Raw genomic sequence first — 14,924 nt, 5'->3', positions numbered from 1 at the left:
TGACAATTTTAATGGATGACAGATGATATTGTCTTGCTGAGTATAGATGCCATAAGGATCCAAAATATCCTTGCAATAATTATCACAAAGTTTAAGAGCTGTATTTTATGACGTAAGTTTTGACTGTCCACAAATTTTACACTAGTAATTAAAACTTTTCTTAATGTTGAGGATAAGACATACTCATTTTACTTTCACATTAATTTACTACAAATACATATTTTGTGGGAAATATATTGCGTACAATCATATTGCAGTGTCTTTGTATAATGATAAACATGTATCATATTCAGTGGTACAAATAGCTAAATATTGAAATTACTGTTAATGTGACTTACCATATACAGTATCTGCAGTATCCAATAGGTTGAAACTCGTACAGTGTCCATTCCGAATCATTTTTTTTCGCAATAAATCGCATATCACATGTATCACAGTTTCCAATCACCAAACAGTGGGCTTTGGTCTTTGTTTTTTTTTTGAGGGGTTGATGACATTGTCGCTATAACATTGTTTTCATACATTGTTATAAGAAATTACTAAATGTCGCGGTAAGATATGGTTAACGCTCAGGCTGCGTATTGAGTTGATCAAATTTGGTTTAAAATGGTCATGTAATCATGTCCGGGTGTGAAAAAATATAAACAGAGTTGTTTCGACTTCGTCTGATATTATCCAAGATATTTTGTTATTTTTCTCTACATTAATATCATGGTAAAGTTTAAAACCTATAAACATATCCGGGTGCATATCCAGTTAATAGTATCATATTTCAATATTAAATAATCAAAGATAATTATCAGATCAAAAGTTTTAACACTTTTATTACTTATTGGTAGGTCAATTCATTATTCATATTCAACATTCATGCTTTCAACAAGGAATAGTTTTCACTGAACTATTAATTTTACTTAAGAAACTCGCCTTCCCATTTTTAACTGTTTGACCATTTAATAGGTGTGTGTGCGTTTGCATGTGTGTGTGGCAGCAATGTTTTTTGCTAGGACATCCATTTTTTTCTAAAAGGGGAAGGAATGTAATTTTCCTTCCATTGATAATAATGTCCTGTCATGTCATTATATTTATTTTGTATGTTTGATTTTCTTCTATGGCCTGGGAATAAGAAGAGACAATGTATACAGTTGAAGATCACCCTTTGATTGGCTCTTCTTATCACCTCTGTTGGCTTTATGATGTTGTCATATTCATATATTTATATGAATCAAGAGAAATTCAGATGTTCCACATGATTATGTGGGTCTTAATGCAATGCCTATTGTCTGATAATTAGTAATTATCAAATTCTTGGGAATACAAATATCTTCCAACTGGATTGGATTCAGAGGTAACCTACCAAGAAATGCCGCATTTGATTGGCCTGCTGTTTCATGGATAGAGTTAAAAGTGAATTCAGCTTGCAGAATGTATTGCTTGCGAAGTGATATCATAATTTGGATTGGTACAAACATTTCAGGCTGCCCGGGAGGTATAAAACAACCGTTGGACCAACGTCAGGCTGTCAGCTGGATTAAGGTCCAAGAAAGCTCAATTTTATACCACCATTCCACTGACCAACTGAACCTGATCTGAAGCCCATCTGATCCCATTTTTGCAAACATTTCAGCATTCCAGTGAACATTTCAATTCACCCGACATTCTCTTTTTTGAGTCCCCGTTTACCTTAAAATCCGATAGAGATCCAACATTGATCGGGGTAATCGAATGAAAGACTGGTAGCGGCCGATGTCTGTGCGCAAGTTTCATCAGCGGCGTCCGATTGATCCGATTGCGGTCGGATTGTTATTCGAGGCTGACCTGACACTAATCTGACACTTCCATCACTCTCCCGACACCAACCCGACACATCGGTTACTATTCGTAGGGTAATCGGACACTGACCCAATACTGGTCGGATTTGTCGCCAAAATCTGCAGTCGATTATAAAAGCGGGCTCCACCTCCTGACAGAACTAGACATTGAGCAACTTTTTCGCACCGCTGCAGCCCTAGGCTGTGTTTTAATGCTCCAGCAACAAACAATGCAACAAGATGCAACAAGAGTGTGGTTGAGCAGTGATTGGGGCCTGCATAGGCTTATTCTCTGCATCTACAGGAGGAGGCACAGAGGAGTCTTCTGGCCATCTTCAGGATCTTGGTGCTGTAGTGTCCGATAAAAATCAGTGAGTGTCGGCTAACCTCCTTTCATAGTCAGTTGGCCGTCAGATGTCTCCGCTTGCTATGCGATATCAGTCGGGTGGCAGTTGAGTTAATGAGCGATTACCCTCCGATGTCACAATGGATAGCAATCGGACGGTGCTAAATATCATGTTTTCCTCCGATGAGAATCGAATTGGTGATGGGCGGCTGACCGCAGATTGCAATCAGATGAGCGTCAGATGACTGTTAATTATCGGACACTCATCTGATTGCCGTCAGTCGTCGGCTAGACACGTCCGATAGTTGCACAATACGAGTCTGACACACATCGGACTGGCTCGACATTCATCCGACACTGACTCGATTTGCGACCGGAAATGGCGTCCAATGGCGAACTAAGCTCTGAGCCTAGTTCCTTCATCGGACGATTTCGCCCGATCGGATCAAGCCCGACACGTCGGACACTGATCTGATAGTGGACAAACAGAAATCGGATTCATCGAAGTTTGATACGTTACTCTTCGGTGGGTTATCGGAAGTAAAGAACTTTGCTTCTAATGAGTGACCCATGAGCCAAAATTCTCTGTGGCATAATGACTCTTGTTCTAAAGCTGAATGTGAGATTAAATTTATTCTGCTGATCAGATGGTGATTTCCACAAAATTGTCAGTTAACACATGAACAACAATCTAAATGTACATGAAACTACACAATCCTGAATGATCTTATATTTTATCTGCATATGAAAATAACATGTATCATGAAAAAGCCTGAAATCAATAATTAAATGTGATTTTTTGAAAATTATTCATGCAACCGTCATAGTCCCTAAAATCACTTTACATTGACAAGCATGTCTCATGTCTTATACAGATGTCAATATGGAAATGTTTCCTTTAACCTTTCTTCATATACTTTATCAAAACGCTCGCTCTGGGCCACAGTGAACCAGTTCTTCCAGTCACCAGTTGTACCTGTAACACATCATAGTTATGTAGTTTCATGAATATATTTGATAATCAAACGTGTATATTTCTTCATATCCTATAAAATATCGCAGTGTTGACTTGACTGATGTCAGCGATATGTCTTTAAACATCTAAACATCTGAGACAATATCAAACAGGTAGAGACTGCAAGCTAGAGACAGGTACCTAGCCTAAGTGATCTGGTCCAATTACCTTTTCTGAAGTACCCACTGGAACCATCTTGCCAGTGAACGTGGTAGGTTTGATCTTTAATTTTCTCGTTAGCGTGCTTGAGATTTTTGAAAGAGCAAGCATCGGATATTGCCTGGTATGTGTGATCCGAGAGAGGGCGTCCCAGGTATTCTGCCATTCTTCTTACTTCGTTAACGCAATCCTTAACAAGGTGCAATTTCATTAGGAAGGTAAATGTCAAGTACTGAATGTCCATATCTTAATATTTTTAATTTTAATTTTGTTATGTATCTACGTATGCAGTTTTTGGGGGGAGCGCGTATCTACAGTATGTTTAAAGTTATCTGTGTATATCAGATATTATTTTTGATACTGTAATATATCTAAGTACATCAGATCGTGATGTTGTATATTGTTATATATGCATGTACGATCTACTAATTTCATGTACATGAAACCTCGTGTACCGTGTTCTGTTTGAACACTGGGAGTTCGTAATTTCATATAAAGCGAAGGCATTGTCTACCTATGAGTGTTTTCTGTCGAACTAATTAAGGCGTGCTTTCTGTGTATATGTGATATTAACTTCCGATTGTGCAATTCGGAGAAGTCGAATCTTCAGCATCTTGAAACCATAAGCATAATATGCCTAGGAAATACAATCTAATACAAATATGAATAACATATATATGTTTACACATTACAAATCAGAATTCAAGAATTGATTTGTTACGTGACCGTGATCATACTGGTTAAGTCTTAATTTTGATACGTAAATGTTTTAGAAAAGATGCTGGTGAAATAATATTATGCATATTTTCTAAATTCATAAGATTAACCATTAGGCATTTACTTGTGGAGGTAAAGGTTGGAGCTGCAAAATAGTATACAAATAATTACTCTTGAGGAGGTCAATATCCGAAAACAAGGACCCGAGGGCCCGACCTAATGTGCTCCGGTCAGACCGCCGAAGGGGTCGGGTCCGAGGGTCCTTGTTAAATTTTTTTTTTATTTTGTCAAGAGTAATCATGCGTTTTGTTATACCGAAATTCACTTTCTTTGTTTCATTACAGTAACGTAGCTGCGTACAGTACCAGACGCCATCTTGTGTCAGTCACATGGTATCGGGGTCTTCATTGAAATGTATCGTTTCGTCACATTGTACGGATTCACCAATGTAAATGCAAGATTCTTAATAGAGGTATAACAATGCCCAATAACGCAATGATAGCGCAACACAAAGAAAGCATATTCTGGAAGTGTTTGATGCATCTCTTAGCATCAATATATACTCCCCGTGCTTCCAGATTGTAACGAGCGTGGCCACACCCCTTATCACAATCCTTCACATTGATTTGGAATCATACTTTTATTTTGAGCTGAAGTATGTATATATATTTTGAATGGCGACAACCTGATTCAAATCGCCTTTTTTATTACCATATCTATTAAATGGGATACATTTAGGAATTGTAGGAATATTAGTTTCTCAAGAATCGTCAATTTGGCAATACCTTTTTCATGTCTTCATACTGCAGTCTGCAAATTTCACTGTCTTTGTGAGCTTCAGAAAGGTTGGTCCACTCAAATGTGTGTTCGAAATACGGTCCACCGGGTACTTGAACATATCAACAGAAACTCGTTTATGTATTATGGCAGTGGTGTAAATACTGTTAAACATACGTATGTTGTGGTGATCTTGTTGTTGAAGGTGATGGCGCAATGTGAAGACAACGTGTGCAAATTCTCTCAACATGGTCAACCAGAACTGTCAGTGATTAGCGGGCTATGTATCTTGATATACAGAAATATTTCGAGACGCCAACAATCTAGCTAGATGTAGATAAGAAGACATGGTAATTCGGTTTAAACAAAGCAATTTAACTGTACATTTAACATGCCACCTTTTCTTGGTAGACTTTTATACTTTATGAACAATAAATGGCACGCCCTTTAAGGTAAACACTTACACCATCCATTGAGAAAAAGATCTATAAAGTCATCCCAGGAGCCGGTGTAGATATGTTTCCCTAAAGTGCTGTCCTTCCAGATCTGTTTGCTGAAATGACTGAAGAACGACACCACGCAATCCTTTGCATTCCTCCTGACGTACACCACCTTGCATCTTTGGTTCCAAACTGCATCTGGTAGTTGGCTGAAGTCATGGTTTGCGTGGTTACAGTATTCAATTGGAGATGCAACTATTGTTAACCAACCGTAAAATAAATAAAAATACATACATGGTAGATATTAACATATACACCTGGGAAAATATAACATGTCACAATTAATTTTAAATGTAATGAAAATTATGATTATGACAAGACTGGTGTCCCATCCGTACGAATGCGACCCTTAATGGTGTAATGTGACGACAAACTAATCAGTGTATGCACGTGCAGCATGCATTTCATGCAAACTCCAAATTGCAATATGTTCAGGCATCAACTTTTGGGTATCTAAATACGATGTCTTGCAATGTTTTATCATTTCCTGGGAATATGACACAAAGAAAGATGTCAAATAATCAGAATACATTCCACAGGTTGTCCTTCAAAGCTATCGGGCGCCACGTGGACTACCACTACACAGTAATCAGCCAAATGGTGAGAAGACATCCACAGACTTCCACAGTCAGGTCGACCTCCTATGATGTACCAGCGTTACGACAGGGTCCTACTTTATTCAGTTTTTTGCAACGAGTCATGTTCTGAAGCAACAATGACTTCCCACAGGACCTTGGGGAACCTCCTGAGAGTAGCAAGAATGACGTCCAAAAGAGCAATCAGTTGCCCTACAGGCAGAGATCACTATCAAAGGTTCCGTTTGGCATGGTGTTTAGCCCAATGGAATCTGGGAATCTAGTAGAAGGCCCATTGGTCGGACGAAAGCAAGTTCCTGCTCCATGTTTCGCCTGGACGACTGAAGGTTTTCAAATTGGAGGCAAAGAAAAACGACATATACATTCAGGAACATCAGGTCAACTGTCCCTTATTGGGGGAAGCTCGGTATTGATTTGTACTGGACCTGGATCTGAGATACCAGGAAACAAATTGTTGTTCCCCATTTCGACCACCACACACCTGTGACAAGTACTCAGTTCATGGATGATAACGCCAGACCCTATCGCTCCCGCGTGGTGACAGTCGAAAGCCAGAACAACGCTGTTACGACTCTGCCTTGTCCCGCCATCTTAATCTGCTAGAACACATTTGTGACATCCTCGGGATCTTTACATCGAGGGTGACTGCAGTTGCCCCTTTAGAAGATCCGATGGGAAGAGACGTGAAGGGCTTTCTCACAACTGACTGTTTGAACTATGGGTGTCATTTAGGAACTCTAAGTGACACTTTTATCTAGAAATAGCCAACAGAAATAGTTGTATGACCTCTGCAGCACCATACCTGAAAGAGTTGTGGGTTACAATATCGTAAATAAAATCTAACCTCATGTGTTGTCAAAGGGTTGTTCTTACTTGAATCTCTGCACTTTTACACAGCAGTCGTAATTCAAAATATACATATAGTTCATAAAGGTCATAGTGTATGCATAGTATTTTGTTTCAACAAAAGCAGGGAATACGGTATTGTGTCGCTGGATTTTCTGGTTCATTGATCACCTTGATTGTCGCATTGCAGGAGTACCGGTGTGTGACATTTTTTGCAATTTGTGAGTGGCGGGTCATGGCAAGGCAGGACATGCTAAACCTCTTCATGAACATCTGGTGTCATCACTGATTTTGTCAGTAACTTCATTCAAGCACTTGTTTAAATGGACATAGAAAACGTGTCTAGGGGTTGTTACCTTTTTCCAGGTTTATACAATATTTCGCCGTATTTCAAACACTATTTCATGTTCGTTTTATGATTATTGTTTGGAATATGATTCTTTTTGTTATGATAAAAAATTCGCTGAATTGCATTTAATTTTGTATCATATATTATGCCCTACCTTGGACGCAGATGAGTGTGGAATATCCTTGGTGATGCCAGTTCCTCCAGTTCTTCCTTGGTTCTGTATTCGAGCCAGGCAGAATTCTGCCAATGTTTGGCGTACTCGGCCTTGCCTGTCACAATCATGTTGAGGATCTCCCACGTCCAGTGAGTGCCTTGAGAGATGGTCACAGGAAATTCGTTATTTCAGACATATCTATACACCTCATCAGGCACATCCTCTAAAATGTGTATGTAAGTGATTCCACATATTTATTGAAAAATAAAATCAAGACATAGTCTGTCTATGGTGTGACAAGCATACCTATTTCTATGTAAATGAAGGATATCATAAAAAAAACAGAAGTATTCTCAATAATCGTTCGTGTTTATATTGACTATTATTAATACATCAATCTTCAGTTCCTGTTTCTCATTCAGTGAATTGACATGGTTTTGTATTAATCAGAACTATTTTGGAACGGATTTTTAAGACTTCATAATTTTCAATCAATTGTGACGCCTATGTGAAATAGGAGACACATTTGTGTTTGTTTCCTATGTGAGAGCAAAGCCCAATTGCAATGGAGGTGTTTTGACCTTTTAATCATTTATCAGTGTTGTTGATTTTTATGTGGTTTTGTGGGTTTGTCTTTTTTGTTGAAGGTACATGATGTTATAATTAACCATTTCCTTCAGGATATTACCTGACTTTGGGTACGTGCAAAGGTAAATATCATCGCCACGGATGGGGAGATCCTTTAACCTCTTCAAGTTGTCCATTATCATAGCTGACTGCACAAATCCATCAATCATGACCAGGTCCACATTGATCCCTGTCGCCATTGCCTTCTCCGCTGGAGTCGACATCTTAACTAGTTATAACATATTAAATTAACAGAAATACATTTCTAACATGATCCAATTTTAAGTCTAAAAGTTATGCCACAAATGAACAAACTCATTGAAGATTGAAATTAAGTTGGTCCTTTTTCATTGGCCAATAGCACTAGATGTGTACTACTTACTCTATAACATGTGCATCACTATCAGGCTAGTCAATAACACTAGATGTGTAGTACTTACAGTATACTACTGTGTTTCACTACTAGGCTGGCCACTACTAGACGTGTACTACTCACTCTGAACTAATGTGCATCACTACAAAGTCTACGTATCACTGCTGGGCTAGTCAGTAACACTAGAGGTTCAATAATTACTGCTGGACAAGTGACAAACATGCTATTTGTACTTGTTCCTGTACACTGCTCTGAACCACTGAGACGCGTGTCAATAACACTGGGGTGTGCTATCTTCTGTTCGCCACCGGTGCCTACTCCACACTATATACTACCGCAATCACTGTTAGACTAGTGAATACTATTAGATGTGTACTGACCCTAGGTAGGTCAACAACATTACGTTATACTCCTTGGTGACCAGTACTGTCCGGCTAGCAGACTCGATGTGTACTGCCCCTATAGGTAGGTCAACAACATTACTTTATACTCCTTGATGACCAGTACTGTCCGGCTAGCAGACTCGATGTGTACTGCCCCTATAGGTAGGTCAACAACATTACTTTATACTCCTTGGTGACCAGTACTGTCCGGCTAGCAGACTCGATGTGTACTGCCCCTATAGGTAGGTCAACAACATTACGTTATACTCCTTTGTGACCAGTACTGTCCGGCTAGCAGACTCGATGTGTACTGCCCCTATAGGTAGGTCAACAACATTACTTTATACTCCTTGATGACCAGTACTGTCCGGCTAGCAGACTCGATGTGTACTGCCCCTATAGGTAGGTCAACAACATTACTTTATACTCCTTGGTGACCAGTACTGTCCGGCTAGCAGACTCGATGTGTACTGCCCCTATAGGTAGGTCAACAACATTACGTTATACTCCTTGGTGACCAGTACTGTCCGGCTAGCAGACTCGATGTGTACTGCCCCTAGGTTGGTCAACAACTGAAAACGACTTAAAACCGTCCTTTTTAACATAAGAAATCCCTTCTAAAAGCAGAGTCCAATGTATAATTCCGTTTATGTCATAAACATGTCTTTGTGAATCACTATCAAATAGTGATGTTAGCAGGTCTTCCAAAAAAAGGTGAGCGCATCCTGCTTGACAGATGGTACCTGACACAGACACATGCAAAGGTAAGTCCGATGATCACATAAACATGAGTATGATAATATGGTACAAGTCAAAATAGTGAATTGTGTATTCTGCCTGACGAGTTAAATTTGGTAATGTCCACACATCTACCATAAAACGTGTTCAGAGAAAGAGTCGTATGCCGCTGTTTGAAATCTTCGTAGAAAGGGCATGCTCGATTTTACCTCAATCGTTGTGAAATATAGACACCCAAGGCTGGAGTTGCTGGAATATCGATCGATATAAAGTTAACTATTTGAAAGTTGAAGTCATCCCTCTTGTCATACATTCTTGTGGATAGTTGTTTTTTTTCATTCTGGATCCTCGTGCATAGAGCTAAATGTGAAACAGATGAAGCCGTGTAACTGGTAGCTTCAGGTGGGAGAAATCAGTGGAAGGAAAACTGGTTGCTTCACCCTTACACTAGCTGAAACTACATTGTATTACTCAAATAACAACACCATGCGTCCTTAATAGGCTATCCCACAACTAATCAACGTCACATTTTACTTACATATCGCGGCGTCAGATCAGCGATAGTTCAATGCTCGTTTCAATGTGTATCATCTAAAATATGCTGCTGTTGCCATACCTCATCCGTTTGTCACAATCACATTATTCAGAAGCAAGTACACCATGGGTCTTCGTAAATATGAATAGGCAAATATATCTTCCTGTGTCTACATTGCAGTATCTCTCGTACTCAATACTTATTGTACTTTGAACAGATATGGAAAGGTAGGGAAAAATCATATATTTGATTGGTTGTTTCTTGTTAATTGCCGCACTCAGCAATTTTCCAGCCTTATGACGGCGGTATAATCGTATAGATAAATGATATGATAATGATTGTATGTTAATGGATAAAGACCTCAGGCAGTAGTTAAATTAACATAATGGCAAGATAATTGTGAAACAATATTTATCCATACATTAATTATTTTCTTTCATACAATTACGTATTGATCAACCTAGAACAGTTATTTAGTAAAGCGACATTGTTAGTGAGAAGAAAATTATAAAATACAGTTTTCCACACCAGTGTTTACGTTAATAGATCCATAAACCAAAAACAAATTGAGGGCAATTCGTACTTACGAGAGACGGAATCAGCCTACTTTCACTGAATGTTGACATGACCATGACACTGCACATTAGCCTGGGCTGACACGGCTAGCAAAGAACCCAGGCCGAGGTGAAGTGAGTGGTAGTAGGGCATTAATAAATCATACATCAATAGGGATGTTGACAGGGTAAATAGCCTTGTCAGATACAGAGCTACTCAGCTGGATGCCATGAGAAGACATGGCGAGATAGTAAAGCCTTGGCGAGACTGTACATACCAGAGCTCTAATTTATGGTCATGTCCTTGTTTGACCAATACTGTCAGGCTAGCAGACTCGATGTGTCCTGCCCCTAGGTAGGTCAACAACATTACGTTATACTCCTTGATGACCAGTACTGTCAGGCTAGCAGACTCGATGTGTACTGACCCTAGGTAGGTAAACAACATGACGTTATACTCCATGATGACCATTAGTGTCAGGCTAGCAGACTCGATGTGTACTGCCCCTAGGTACGTCAACAACGTGACGTTATACTCCTTGATGACCAGTACTGTCAGGCTTGCAGACTCGATGTGTACTGACCCTAGGTAGGTCAACAACATGACGTTATACTCCTTGATGACCAGTACTGTCAGGCTAGCAGACTCGATGTGTACTGTACCTAGGTAGGTCAACAACATTACGTTATACTCCATGATGACCATTAGTGTCAGGCTAGCAGACTCGATGTGTACTGCCCCTAGGTAGGTCAACAACATGACGTTATACTCCTTGATGACCAGTACTGTCAGGCTAGCAGACTCGATGTGTCCTGACCCTAGGTCGGTCAACAAGTGAAAACGACAAAAAGCCGTCCTTTTTAACATAAGAAATCTCTTCTAAAAGCAGAGTCCAATGTATAATTCCGTTTATGTCATAAACATGTCTTTGTGAATCACTATCAAATAGTGATGTAACCAGGTCTTCCAAAAAAAGGTGAGCGCATCCTGCCTGACAGATGGTACCTGTCACAGACACATCTAAAGGTAAGTCCGATGATCACATTAAAATGTGTATGATAATATGGTACAAGTCAAAATAGGGAATTGTGTATTGTTATGGCAATGTCCACATGTCTACCATAAAACGTGTTTAGAGAAAGAGTCGATTTTACCTCAATCGTTGTGAAATATAGACACCAAAGACTGGAGTTGCTGGAATATCGCTCGATATAAAGTAAACTATTTGAAAGTTGAAGTCATCCCTCTTGTCATACATTCTTGTGGATAGTTTTTCTTTTCATTCTGAATCCTCGTGCATATAGCTAAATGTGAAAGAGATGAAGCCGTGTAACTGGTAGCCTCAGGTGGGAGAAATCAGTGGAAGGAAAACTGGTTGCTTCACCCTTACACTAGCTGAAACTACATTGTATTACTCAAATAGCAACACTGTGCGTCCTTAAAAGACTATCCCACAACTAATCAACGTCACATTTTACTTACATATCGCGGCGTCAGATCAGCGATAGTTCAATGCTCGTTTCAATGTGTATCATCTAAAATATGCTGCAGTCGCCATACCTCATCCGTTGGTCACAATCACATTATTCAGAAGCAGGTATGTACGCCATGTGCCTTCATAAATATGAATAGGCAACTATATCTTCCTGTGTCTACATTGCAGTATCTCTCGTACTCAATACTTATTGTACTTTGAACAGATATGGAAAGGTAGGGTATAATTATATATTTGATTGGTTGTTTCTTGTTAATTGCCGCACTCAGCAATTTTCCAGCCTTATGACGGCGGTATAATCGTATAGATAAATGATATGATAATGATTGTATGTTAATGGATAAAGACCACAGGCAGTAGTTAAATTAACATAATGGCAAGATAATTGTGAAACAATATTTATCCATACATTAATTATTTTCTTTCATACAATAACGTATTGATTAACGTAGCACAGTTATTTAGTAAAGCGACAGTGTTAGTGAGAAGGAAAATTATAAAATACAGTTTTCTACACCAGTGTTTACGTTAATAGATCCATAAACCAAAAACATATTGAGGGCAATTCGTACTTACGAGAGACGGAATCAGCCTACTGTCAGTGAATGTTGACATGACCATGACACTGCACATTAGCCTGGGCTGACACGGCTAGCAAAGAACCCAGGCCGAGGTGAAGTGAGTGGTAGTAGGGCGTTAATAAATCATACATCAATAGGGATGTTGACAGGGTAAATAACCTTGTCAGATACAGAGCTACTCAGCTGGATGCCATGAGAAGACATGGCGAGATAGTAAAGCCTTGGCGAGACTGTACATACCAGAGCTCTAATTTATGAACATGTCACTACACTGAACAGAACATCCATGATAAAAGTAAAATTCATTATATTTTGCAAAACATTCAGTATATTTCGTTAAAAATTGATTGATTAACCTGCCTGCAAATTTCAAAATGGAAATAGAAACAAATTCAATCCTTAAATAGTGTATTTTAGTAACATTTAAAAATTATTAAAAACTGAACCCAAATGGGTGTTAGTTACTTTCACATTAATTTACTACAAATACATTTTTTGTGGGAAATATATTGCGTAAAATCATATTGCAGTGTCTTTGTATAATAATAAAGGGGCGGTCGGGTAGCCTAGTGGTTAAAGCGTTCGCTCGTCACGCCGAAGACCCGGGTTCGATTCCCGACATGGGTACAATGTGTGAAGCCCATTTCTGGTGTCCTTCGCCGTGATATTGCTGGAACATTGCTAAAAGCGGCGTAAAACCTCACTCACTCACTTGTATAATAATAAACATGTATCAGATTCAGTTGTACAAATAGCTAAATATTGAAATTACTATAAATGAGACTTACCATATACAGTATCTGTAGGATCCAATAGGGTGAAGCTCGTAGTGTCCTTTCCGAATCACTATTTTTCGCAATAAATCGCATATCACATGTATCACAGACAATCCATGGTAAATACACCCACCGAGGTAATCCATTGCAGTCTCCTCTTCAACTGAATATGTCACTGAACAGCAAGTACATGCCCAACACTATTTTCCCTGTTTGCATCCAGGCACCACCAACAATTTGTCAATTTTGCTGGCATCGTATATTGCTACCCTGTCTCCCTGTCGCCTCCCTACCTTCCAGTAACACTCTCCGTTTGTAATTTAGAAGTCGCCGATATCAATGACAATCTGAACGGATGACAGATGATATTGTCATTCCTAGTATATGATGCCATACAGATCCAAAATATCCTTGCAATAATTATCACACAGTTTTAAAGCTGTATTTTATGACGTAAGTTTTGACTGTCCACAAATTTTACACTAATAATTAAAACTTTTCATAATGTTCAGGATAAGATATACTCATTTTACCGTACAACCAAGTAAACGTGGTAAATATTCCAAATTGAAACGATCCTCTATCAATCTTTCCGAGGCAAGTGCTCAAAATGAATAATGGATGTAAAGAGGGTCCCTATACCTTTAAATAAGCTTTTCAGTGTCATGAAACTTGAACCACATGCACTCCGGTCGGGAATGTTAGAATAAACATAAGTGTTTCACATCCGCTGTATTCAACGGGAACACTACGTCAATGGAGCAATAGGGTTTGAAAAAACATTAGTTTTTGAAAGAAATGTGATTTGTTCTCCCATCAAGGGAGAATATATCATGACGTCGCAAAAATGAAAAACGCAAGTTTTGTTATGTTTGTAGCTGACCCAACAATCACCCCACGTATGTACACTAAATCCTGTCCATTCGCTATCAGTCTTTTTCGCTTCCTCATCATGTGTTCTCTGTCCATCATCTGGTTACAGTATCACCCTTCTGTTGTCATTGTTTGACCTACTGACGTTAATCTCTCTGATGAATGCAATTAGCGTTTCTGTTAACCCCCCAACTACTATACATATTCTGTACCATGCTCATTATTCATCCTTGCTTGACAACGGTATAAGGATCTATACCGAATCGTCGCCTTTACAGTAAAATAATGAAGTTGCTATCCATAAAATTAATTTGTAATTTGTCATCCGTCAACTTTTAAGAAATGCCTATCAAACAATTCAGCTGACCTAAGGTTAAAAGTGGTACGATACGTTGTTTATTGAGTGTGACGTGAAGTTGACGTAGAAAAGCATGTAAGATTGTTAGTGAATGTTGCTGTGATAGTCGCAAGTTTTAAACAACATTTCACTCCTCAGCAACAACGAACTGCGCAAACTCGAAGGGCTGAGTGAGTATCGACTGTTTTATCTATGCCAGGCGAGCACAGATGCTTTATTTGTTTCATATGTTAATGACTAGACAAATTCACTAAAACACCATGCGATGTTGTCATCAAGTTGAATGTCAAAAAAAAAAGACCAAAAAATGTTCAATGTCCTTCACTCATGTATACTACGAAAGAAGTGACAATGCATGTCATC

The 14,924-nt window shown here is 39.0% G+C and overlaps 1 protein-coding gene across 4 annotated transcripts; it reads right to left on the bottom strand.

Annotated features, from left to right (window-relative positions):
- Positions 1-906: 906 nt before the first annotated feature.
- On the bottom strand, positions 907-13,883 carry LOC124150254 (sulfotransferase 1C2-like). Of its 4 annotated transcripts, none has more exons than XM_048391556.1 (7): positions 13,464-13,883; positions 7,956-8,123; positions 7,268-7,424; positions 5,287-5,471; positions 4,831-4,934; positions 3,338-3,518; positions 907-3,130 (listed from the first exon to the last, which is right to left on the bottom strand). In XM_048391556.1, exons 1-7 carry the CDS (start codon positions 13,474-13,476, stop codon positions 3,033-3,035), a joined length of 906 nt encoding a protein of 301 aa, XP_048247513.1. In that variant the 5' UTR covers positions 13,477-13,883; the 3' UTR covers positions 907-3,032. The 4 variants fall into 4 exon arrangements, with proteins under 4 accessions (XP_048247513.1, XP_046378181.2, XP_048247514.1 ...); XM_046522225.2 differs by lacking the exon at positions 13,464-13,883 and adding an exon at positions 13,343-13,449; XM_048391557.1 differs by lacking the exon at positions 13,464-13,883 and adding an exon at positions 12,550-12,744.
- Positions 13,884-14,924: the final 1,041 nt, after the last annotated feature.

The sequence above is a fragment of the Haliotis rufescens genome, unplaced genomic scaffold, assembly GCF_023055435.1.
Source record: "Haliotis rufescens isolate VD_foot unplaced genomic scaffold, xgHalRufe1.0.p SCAF_9, whole genome shotgun sequence".
NCBI lineage: Eukaryota > Metazoa > Mollusca > Gastropoda > Lepetellida > Haliotidae > Haliotis > Haliotis rufescens.
This window is presented reverse-complemented; position numbering and strand designations above follow the sequence as displayed.